The 10,783-nt window shown below is 40.7% G+C and overlaps 1 protein-coding gene across 2 annotated transcripts; it reads right to left on the bottom strand.

The window, feature by feature from the left end:
- Nucleotides 1-2,327: 2,327 nt before the first annotated feature.
- Nucleotides 2,328-9,770, bottom strand: GJA1 (gap junction protein, alpha 1, 43kDa). Of its 2 annotated transcripts, none has more exons than XM_010190375.1 (2): nucleotides 9,523-9,770; nucleotides 2,328-3,615 (listed from the first exon to the last, which is right to left on the bottom strand). In XM_010190375.1, exon 2 carries the CDS (start codon nucleotides 3,597-3,599, stop codon nucleotides 2,454-2,456), a length of 1,146 nt encoding a protein of 381 aa, XP_010188677.1. In that variant the 5' UTR covers nucleotides 3,600-3,615; nucleotides 9,523-9,770; the 3' UTR covers nucleotides 2,328-2,453. The 2 variants fall into 2 exon arrangements, with proteins under 2 accessions (XP_010188677.1, XP_010188750.1); XM_010190448.1 differs by having other exon boundaries at nucleotides 2,328-3,611; nucleotides 9,523-9,751.
- Between the last annotated feature and the right edge of the window lie 1,013 nt (nucleotides 9,771-10,783).

Here is a 10,783-nt window from a genome sequence, read left to right as displayed (position 1 = left end):
GGTAAAGCAGTAGACAGTATAAGAAATCCCAATCTTATCAAAATCAGTACCTTTCTCCCATTGACTCTGAAGGAATAAGGATTTTGTTCCAGAAATCCAATCTGACTCTCAGTCAAGCAACCTGATTACATGGGGAAATGTAAACTAGAGGCAGTGATTTGATAATGTTGAATCTAGGTTGTATATAAAAAATTGCTTGAAGAATTACATGATAGTATCTTACTACTATCTTTTTTACAATAGTTTTCAAACAAATATATATTTTCTGAGAATTATGGCAAGATTTGAATTACAGAACATGCTGAGTATGACTTTGCTCCAGGAGTGGCACAAACAATCTTTGTTTTTCTAGTGTTATGAGGGTATCTGAATCTGGTCCTGTGAAATTTCAGTTCAAAGTAAATCCAGATGGGCTGAATCAAGAATACTGCTGAAATGCAGAGTGACTGGGGAGAAATGAAGAGTAAAGGAGGGAGTTTGGATTATAAGACTGAAACAAAAAATATATATGAACATATAAAACAGTAAAAGACAATTAGAAAATATATTTATACTAAATTAAAACTTTATTGACTAATGTTCTCCAGACAACATGATCTGACGGACTATGGCTGCATACATGCAATGAAGTTGAACACAACAGTAGTTTAACATGGAATGTCAAACAAATTAATATAATGTATTAAATGAAACAATTTATCTGTGTTGCTGCAAAATGAAACTAAGCTATGTATTTCCTTGGTCAATCTGTGTTCAGCTAAGAGGCTATGCATTTGAAGAAACTGGTAGATTTCTTTAGCATATATTTCAAATAAATTAGCTAGAATTGTACTCTTTAAAAATCCTTTCAACTTCACTTGCATTTCAAACAAAATCTGAGTGTAAACACTAAAGTTGCTAGAGCCATCTAGAAAGACCTAACAGTGAAACTCAGAGTGAACATTACAGTTCAGTAAATGTGAATATTTAGAACAAGAAAAATACCAGTTACTGCAAAAGTCATGTAGGCATATTTTATTATTAATCCAGCACAAAGCATTTCTTCTAAGTTTCTCACATAAAAGACTAAAGCTTGTTTACAGTACTACGTCTTCTATCATTCAAGCATCATTATTACCTATTAGGGAGATTGGCTAGATGACCTAATGGGTCTTTTCCACCCCTAACTTCTACAAAACAAAATCATTCATGCCAGCAAGAACATGGTTCGCTACATCTTGGGCTTGATCCTGTAGCCTTCATTCAGGCAAAACTCCCACTTACTCCTTTAAAAGAGAGATTTTCCAGAGCGAGACATCCAGGATTAGGCCATTTTTATTTTGTACTTTTAAAAAAGCATCCGTTTAGGATACATGGAAAATATTCTATAGAATTAAAAAAATATAATGACGTGTGCTTCACTTGCATTGAAGGAATCAGAGAATGTAAACACCGCAGTGGCCCACATCTTCACAATATTCATAAGTGTCAACTGCAAGTAATCTGTGTGCATTTATTTCTCAACGTATGCTTCTGAGTGTGGTTTGTGTATACCTTTACCTCCACATCCACACACATACGTACACACTTAATATGCATGAAGGTATAATAAAATTCACTAAATGCAGTTGCTTGCCTCTCCTAGCGCTTAAATCTGCAAGTGGCAGCAAACTGGGTTTCATAGGATGCTGATTAGACTCTATGTGAGCAGCAGGACACAAATATGACTGTGGGCAAGAGTGTGGTTACTGGTTCTACGAGTGTGGAGCCATCCCACTTATGCACATCACAAAATCTACCTGCGTGAAGGGCTGGAAAAGCAGGTGACCAAAGTACTTCTTGGTGGGCCATGTCTGAAATTTGAGCTGATTGACTCAAAGGCTGCAGATTGTACTCACAGGAGCCTTTTGACTACCTGGAAGGCCACGTAGCAAAGTTTACCTTCAAAGTGCACTTTCTAAGAATGGAATGTTCTTGACAGGGAAATGATCAGAGGCAATCTTGGACTTTTTTGCTTGTTGAGTAGGAAAAATGTTTTCATCTTCAGGCAGCACTTCACCCTGACAAATGTGAGTCGAGTTATTATTGGGCTTTAGTATTACAGAAGATTCTTTAGAAACAAACATGATAGTACACACATACACATACACTCAGATATTTACAGCCTTTCTAGAAAAACAACCCTCTACCTTAGTATTGACTACCTTTTTTCTTTTTTTTTTTAGTATTTAAATTCTTTAAATGAGCTACATTAAATACCAATGTGTACTGTACCACCCCACACCAACCCGACATCCCCCCCCAAAAAACAGCAAGTATTTGAAAAGTTTGTTCGCTTGTTTGTTTGTTTTCATGATTGTTAAAATCTCCTGCTTGAGACTGTTAAGTACCACCTCCACTGGAACAAGATCAGCACTGACGGCATCTTCCAATGCACATCATTTCATAGTTGAGCAAGTACTGCAGCTAGAAGCTTAGATCTCCAGGTCATCAGGTCGAGGCCTGCTGCTGGCTCGGCTGCTGGCTCTGCTGGGAGGCCTCTGGTCCACAATGGTGAGGGGTTGCAGCTCATGTCCCGACGCCAGTTTTTTAGTGTTCTGGTGCTCGTCAGAGAAGTCGAAGGGCTGGGCGTGCGAGTTGGAGATGGTGCTGCCAGCCTGGCCCATTCTGTTCTGCTCTGCACTGTAGTTGGCCCAGTTTTGCTCACTAGCTTGCTTGTTGTAGTTACGACAGGAGGAATTGTTCCTGTCTCCAGTAACGAGCTTGTACCCTGGGGGAGACATGGGAGACAAGGGGGCAGTTGGTGAGGAGCAACCATTGTAATAAGCATATTTGGGGGAGCCACAGTCCTTGGAAGGGCTTATGGCACCGCTGTGGGAGTAGGGGTCGGTTTTCCCTTTCACACGATCCTTGACACCCTTGAAGAACACATAGAAAAGCTCGATGATATTCAAGGCAAGAGACACCAAGGACACGACCAGCATGAAGAGGATGAAGATGGTTTTCTCAGTTGGACGGGAGAGGAAACAGTCCACTCTGTGTGGGCATGGATCTCGCTCGCAGGTGTAGATGGCATTCAGGCTAAACCCATAAATGTACCACTGTATCAGCAAGAAAGCCACTTCGAAGACAGATTTAAACAGGATGCTGATGATGTAAGTACGGAGCAGTCCCCCACGCATCTTGACTTTGCCATGTTCTTCAATCCCATACTTGAATTTCTTAATTTCTATTTGCTTGAGGTGCATATCCACATTCACACCATCATTTTGGACCGCCTTGAGGTCTTCCTCTCTTTTGTTCAGCTTCTCTTCTTTCCTCATTACGTAGAACACGTGCGCCAGGTACAAAAGCGTAGGTACAGACACGAATATGATCTGCAGAACCCAGAAGCGTACGTGGGAGATGGGGAAGGACTTGTCATAGCAGACATTCTCACAACCAGGCTGTTGAGTGTTGCACCGGAAAGCAGACTGTTCATCTCCCCAGGCAGATTCAACTGCTGTCCCCAATAGCAAGATTCGGAAAATAAAGAGGACAGACAGCCACACTTTTCCTCCTGCAGTAGAATAGGCTTGAACCTTGTCAAGAAGTTTTCCCAAGGCACTCCAATCGCCCATCTTCCTGGGATGCTGGCTAAAGAAGGACACAAACAGAAAAAAAATAGTGATGATTAAGACAGAGCTTTAATACCTTTGATATACTGTCAATGCTAATAGAATAGTGCTGTCAGCTTTGTTTTAATTAATGAATTTTACACGATCTGAAGAGAAACCAGAGTTTTAGTTAGTCTGCAGGTGGAGTGGGAAGTCAGAGAAACTGAAAAGAGAAAGTAACATATAATGTATCAGAGCGCAATTTAAAAAGAGGTTTCTAATTTCACTCCAGGTTTCAAAAAGCCCATGACAACCCTCAGTTGCCACTGTGGGTGGCTCAGCTTCTTTGGTGGCAGCCTCAGTTCAATGACCTACACCTACCCCAGGTAAAAAAGATGTGACACAGTGCTGCAGCAAGGTGTGGAAGTATGTAGTGGCACTGCCTGCATATCCTAGGAATAAATGAAAGATGTCTCTCCTTCAGAGTGGATCATTCACAGTAATTTTTATGTATACTCTTTACGAGAGTAAGAAAGAAAACCACAGTATAACCTAAATACAAAAGGTTATACTAAGTTAATGTTACGGTCAGATACCTACAATTTTATCATTGCAAAATGTGTGCTATTTTTCCTACAGCAACATAAAACTGAGCTCTAGCATATCACTACACTATGTGTAATAAATTTAAGAGTATAGTTCCTAATGATGCCAAGTTTATACTGCACTCAGCTTCAGAAAAAAGATTGCTTTCTAAATAAAGTTTTTACATTAGTATTTGCAGCACAAAGATCAAAGTTAGTATTTGTTACCTATACTTTTATGAAGGAACCAAAAATAGTAAATACATGAAGCACAGCTAAGCTCATGTTACCATATTGCAGGAACTGTTTTCCTGTTTACCTGTGGCTTGCTTAATTTATTGTAGTTTCAGCATTTACTTCTTTTTGTATTTGAATTCCTTCACTTTGTTTTGAAAGGAAAAAAGATTTAGCAAGAACAAAAGGTAAATGAGCTCTTTCTGTTTTTAAGGCAACTCCTGGCATGCAGTTTGCATTCCAAGTGGTGAACACTGCAAGTTTAAATTGTCTCTCTTGAGTTTTAAAGTGCGCATTTCTGGGACACAGGCAGTTTCTCAGGAATATCTGAAAATACACAGGATGACATAAAAGAAGTGAAATGGTTTACTTGATATTCTTGATTCCTAGGAAAAACAAAGTTATCTGTAGGATTTTTATCAACTGGTGAATGCTAATCTTATCTGCATAAAAACTTACATTTTAACTCACCCCACATGAACAAGCATGTGAAATCAGGCACTTAAAAGGAAAAATAATCACAAAGTTTCCCTTTTAAAGTAGACACTGCTGGGTATGGCTATTTGTTCCGTGCACACTGAGCAATCTCTTCCTGGTATTAACAGTTCTGATAATGTCCAAATGATTTCCTTCCCATCATATCATGGATATATTCCCTAGTGAGTGTCATTTATAGCAAAAGCCCTTTTTGGATAATTCATAAAATAGGAAATTTTAGCACCAAGGAGATTTTCTTTCAAGAAGCAGTGAGTCACTGGAAACACAAGATTGTAAGTCTGGCAAACTCCATCGTAACAATAGATGCCAAATAAAAACATGCCGTTCCTGCCATCGGAAAGAGTCTGACAGAGTAATGGGAGACAAGTGTTTAAAGTACTCGCTCCGATAGCTCCTAGATGCCAATTATCTCTGAACTCCTGCAAAACATCCCAGGGCCATTTCCTCTGCCCATTCAGTCAGCTTGCTCTGAAGTCTACCTATTGTGGCGGGGTGCGGACCCTTCCTCAAGTAATTAGTAGTTTCCATGAATGAAGCTGCATCAAAGGATCAGGCCTGTTTTGGACTTTCAAATCTGGAAGCCTGGGCTGGGGCTGGGAGGAGGCGGCAGAGTGTTTCTCTCTGACATATCCTCTCAGCCACCCCCAGCTTTAGTCCTACCAAGGAAAGGCTCGTTTAGGGGCTCGGGGTGGCAGAGAAGGAGTCCGGCACACAGGCATGGAGGTCTCTGGAAAGGCTGGAATGAAATGTGACCACGTTCCTCCTCAGGCTGGGATTGTTAAAACAGAGAACAGCCTGTAACTATATAACACATGAAGTTTGTTTTAAAAGCAAGCTATTTGCTCCATGTCCTAGAAGTGGACAGCAGGAGCCTTTTTCAAGTAACAGCTTCTTGATATAATTAGTCAGATTTCCGATGATTCAAAACTACTGCATTCACAGGCTTTCCTCAGATTCAATGTATTTTTTTACTGTCTAAATGTTATTTCAGGTTGAAAGTTTGATTAAGAAAACAGAGGACATGTTATTTCTAGGCAGTTATGTGTTGTTTGTTTTTTACACTCCACTCTGGTACATTAATGCAATGTGATTTACTTAAGTTTTGACCTACTTAATCACACACCTGCAATATTTTGAGAATTTACTACCTATTTTTTAATTTGCTTCAGCGTGCAAAATTGCAAAGTTTCATTTATGTCCTCTGGCAATATAAACTCCAGGAGGAAACATTCCATGCTTGAATTACTCATACGTAGTTTTGAAAAGCGACTTTTTTTAAAGAGATCAGTTACATGCTAGCCTTTGCTAGTGATAAAAAAACCCCACATCAATTCAAAACATTATACTGTTAATCAGATAACCTTGTGGTGGCACAAATATATTATTCCTTTCCTTAAGTGGATTCTATTGCTTTGTGAAACACAGTACTTTGTTTTGTTGTAGAGAAAATTCATGCGTCAGATTGAACGTGTTTACTTTCAGGGCACTGAAAGACCACTTTTATTAACTGATTACAATATGTTTGTGAGGTACAAAAAGAGGCTTTCTATCAAACAGTTATTTAAGTATCCTAGCTTTGTAAATAAATGTTAAATGAGTCCACTGAATGAGACAGGTTGACCTGATTGATTGGTACACTTTCAGTACTTCAGGAATTTAAGGGTATATCTGATGATGAGTACATGTGTTTCATGAGTTCTTACTGATTATTGCTTTACAGGATTGTAGCCTTTTTCTGAGATGGACTAATGCCAGCCTAGTAAACTCTTTAAAAGATGGACTTCTTCCAGGTCCTACTGTGTGTGGGTAAAGATAAGAAAAAAAGCCATAGAGCAGCAGGAGATATGACAGCATTCATCTGCATGAGTTTCAGATGACCACATATATAAGAAATTTGATTTGTAAACCACAATTAAGAAATTCTAGAACTATTTTTCATGGATGGTATTCATCATGTCATCTCGTTCATATTTTCCAACAAGAATAATGCAAACTCAGTGTTGTGGTAACATGCTCAGGTCTAACTAGTGTTAGAAGGTCACATGCTAGTGGATGGAAGGGCAGTAAGGGTTAGAGTGGGATCTAAAATGGGATTTTGCAGCTGAAACAGTTGGGAAACGAGCCAAAGTTTTGGTTTTCCTACCTTTCCTGTCTTTTTCTGTGTGCTCACACACACAGAAATAGCCGACAAAAGATTCTGGATCTTGAACATCAGTCAGCTTGAGTAGCTCCCAAAAGAAACCAGCATTGCAGAGAAGGCAACAGAGATGTACAACTCATGGGATTTGGACGGGTTGGAAGAGGGAAGGCTAGTTTTCTGAAATCTTACAAAAATCAGCAAATGTCTTCTAGACACCCTGGAAAGGTGTACTTTATTTGTAGGTCTGCAGATGAGCTTCAGTTCATTTCAGCCACTGGACAAAGATCATGCACTAAATGGTCACAGTAACTAGAATGTCGAAGTGTCAGAGCTGTGTGGTTTTTTGTTTTCTGCTAGTACTGCTGGTGGTCAGCTGCTTGCAGATCACCCCAGAGCCTTCGCTTCTCCTGTGTTGTACGCTCTCCACCTAATTTAATTCTAACGCACAGTTGCAAAAGGACCCAAAGCAGTCATAAGCACGGTGTTAGACATTATCTAGCTGTACAAAGTCAGGTCTACCCTCTGTGTTACTGCCCAGATTCACCCCTCTCCTGACTAACTTTGGAATTAAGAGAAGAAATTATTAATTCTCTGAGGAGGTCTCAGGTCCTCTGATGCTCCTACTTGTGGATTTAGAAATCTGGATTTCTAAAATATGTGTGGCATAAACAGCCAGACCAGGTGCCTCCATGTGAGATAAGTTCAGTGGGTAACATGGGGAGGAGACACCAGAGACTGGGCGAAAGAACAACGTATCTGATGAAACATACATTGCTCAATGTCATCTAACCTTCCTCGTGCCCACAGGAATCCTTGGCCTAAACTGATCTTCATTTCAGAGACAAATAAGATTAATCTTTCAGGCTTGCATAATGAGAGCTAAGATAACTTTGCAGTGTTGAATCTATTTGCGCTGCTGAGTGTATGAGCATTCAGATTTATGTCTCAAATCAAATCCCTTGTGTCCCTCTTCTCCCTCTCCTGAACTCGGCCTGTTGCTCACTTCTCTCCCATTTATATGCTTGTTAGGTATCATGGGTCAGTGCCAGTGTTTGGCTTTGAAGTTTCTGAAGGAAACACTTCAGTAAACATCCCAGAGACTAGAGGCTTAAATTCTGCAGTGTAGTGTGTTGTCCAGATGTTGAAAATGGCAGGATGAAAGCTTCACGCAAGTCCTCCAACTTGCTCCCTATGTGCACAAACACACACGCACAATCACACAGAAATTAAGCGCAAAGTGTCTGTACCCTATTTTCTGTCCCCATTATCAGGGGTTTCTGTCATACATCTCACACACAAGATCAAAAGGAATTTCACAGACAAAATACGCCACTTCACGAGGCTTGCTGGCTACCTCAAGGCAAAATGTGAGAACACACATAAGCACACAGTATTCTTGTTTAAGAGGAGAACGTGTTACTCGATAAGATAGACTGTTCTTCGTCTTTCAGCTGCAGGCTCTTTTTCCTGCCTCCTCGTGTTGCTCTTTAACTACTGGCAAGCAGCAGGCAACAATTGCTGCAAGGAATCACTCCAAGTCTTGCAACGTAAAAAGTTTCTTAGTTCTCCAAGAGATGCTGCTCGAGCATTTTTTCCCCCTGCATTTTGGTGTTTAAGCCTTCAAGGTAATATAAAGGAAATGTGTCATATTGGGATTATGACACATTGTGGCAATTCTTCCTAGACGACTTTCATTTATATCCACCCAAGACTTTCACAGACATTGTCAACGTGGTAAGGCATATCTTGATATCTCACATTCCTTCCCTAAAATCCTTCACCGAGGTTGCTAAAACAGAGTAACTATATACAAACCAGGTTAAAAATCCGTAACCCACGTCTGGATTTTATCACAGCTATTTCAAGAGAAAAGGGGAAAACTTATCAGGAAGACCACGTGAAAGTCACCACTTCGGTAGCTGTAGCATTTAACAAAGCACCTAATTAAGAACCTTGCTCCGCACAAACTGTTAGGCATCAATCAGGATTTCCATATGAAAGCAAAATGCGTGGGGCAGAAATAAGATGCACCGGGGACGAGGTCTCCCTGTTACTAACTTCTGATGCAATTTCGGTACAACAGAGGAGGCTGAAGTGCACCTCGACTTTTTTTTTTTCTTTAAAGGAGCCCATTTAGTCCGAGACCAGCTCAGAGAGAAGCGATTTCACCCAAACACAAGCAACAAGTCTGCAACTCAGCCCTGCAGTTCAGTTGTAACTTCACCGCAGTTTCTCCTTCAGGGGAACGAGGTTATAAGTTGTAAAAGTGGAATATTTAAAGAAATGTGTAGAAGTACGACAAAAGAAAGCAGAGAATTCCTGCAAGTTTTAACTTAGCACTTTAAGAGAACTTACGCTTTTATAGATGTATATTTTTTTAAGCCAGTTCAGCCATTCAGCGCAGTAACACAAAATTCTCAGGGTGGAAAAAAAAAGTGTTTTCAGAAAAAGTGATACACAAAAAGATGAAAAAAGAAAACTTTCAACTTACCCTTGCTGATGAGCAGTGAAACTGAATCAGAATACTTCTTTGGAGGGCTAAAGTAAAATGGAAGAGCACGTTCAGGCACTCAGACCTGTCTATTTAAACTTTAAAACCCTACTGCTGCTTTGTATTTTTCATCCTTCCTTCCCCACTAATGAAAGAAAAGTGCTGATACCTCGTAAAAGTTTTTTCTAACTTGGAACACTGGGAGAGCTTTTAACAAGTTTTCAAGGCTCTGACTGTGAGAGAGGAGGGGAGAAGGAGGGGTGGCAGCCCAGGAGGAGGGGCGCTCTGCAAATGGAGAGGAGGAAGGTGGGGGAGGAGAGAAAGAACTGAAGGCACAGCAAAATCCAGCCCGGGGAAAAGGAGGGAGCAAAGGCATGGAAGTCCACTCTTGCTGATGTAACAAAACAAATCTAAGGGCAGGCAGTAGCCACCCCAACCTGCCCGCCCCCCCCCTCCATCCCGGTCGCTGAGTGCATTTGGGTGGCACTTGATCCAGATCTGGGCTTGCCCGGGACAGATGAAACAACTTAGCTCTCTGGTGTGCACCAGGAGTCTCACTGCAGGGAGAGGGAAAAATGCGTGAAAGGGATTAATGGGTAACCAGCGTGAACCTCCCGGGGCTGGACCGCATAGCTGTTGTCTCCATTCCCTCCTCACCACCATGTAGGAGAGGAAGCCCTCTCAAGCCCTCTCGACTTTTTGTTGAGAACACAGCTTCCTTTACATGCGCACATGAAAGTACACACCAGGAGCAGTGTATTTGTTTCTACAGGAGATACCCATCACACTTCTTTTATTATTATTATTTGTATGTGTGTGTGTGTGTCTGTGTGAATGTGTGTGCACGTCCATCCCATGGGAGAAATGAAGAAATGATGTCACATTCCAGGAGACTCTTTCCAGGAAACTTCAGAAAATAAAGCATGGTACAGAAAATCAGTCTTCAGTAGTGAGAAGAAATGCTCCTGATAATTTTTGAGCATGTTTTATGGAATAAAAGCATGCTTCAAAACTGCTCTACTCAATTAGAATGTAACTAGTTTGGCTTTGGTCCTGATCAGTGCCTGATTAAACACTTATTGAAAAATGCCTCCTCTGTAGAACAGAGAATAATTTATTTCTCTGCCTGTGTTAAGCTCCTCACACATAGGGTCCAAACTGCACAAGGAATTGATCTTGGACTTTTTTGTGTCATGGGCTATTAGCTCCTCTGTGGGACTGCTTAAGAGCTTCTCTAGAAGAGTTCGTGGTTAGGTAGTTC

The sequence above is a fragment of the Mesitornis unicolor genome, unplaced genomic scaffold (genome assembly GCF_000695765.1).
Source record: "Mesitornis unicolor isolate BGI_N332 unplaced genomic scaffold, ASM69576v1 scaffold14410, whole genome shotgun sequence".
In the NCBI taxonomy this organism is placed as follows: domain Eukaryota; kingdom Metazoa; phylum Chordata; class Aves; order Mesitornithiformes; family Mesitornithidae; genus Mesitornis; species Mesitornis unicolor.
This window is presented reverse-complemented; position numbering and strand designations above follow the sequence as displayed.

Coding starts and splice junctions, on each gene's coding strand:
- GJA1 (XM_010190375.1), bottom strand. CDS start 3,599: ATGGGCGATTGGAGTGCCTTGGGAAAACTTCTTGACAAGGTTCAAGCC.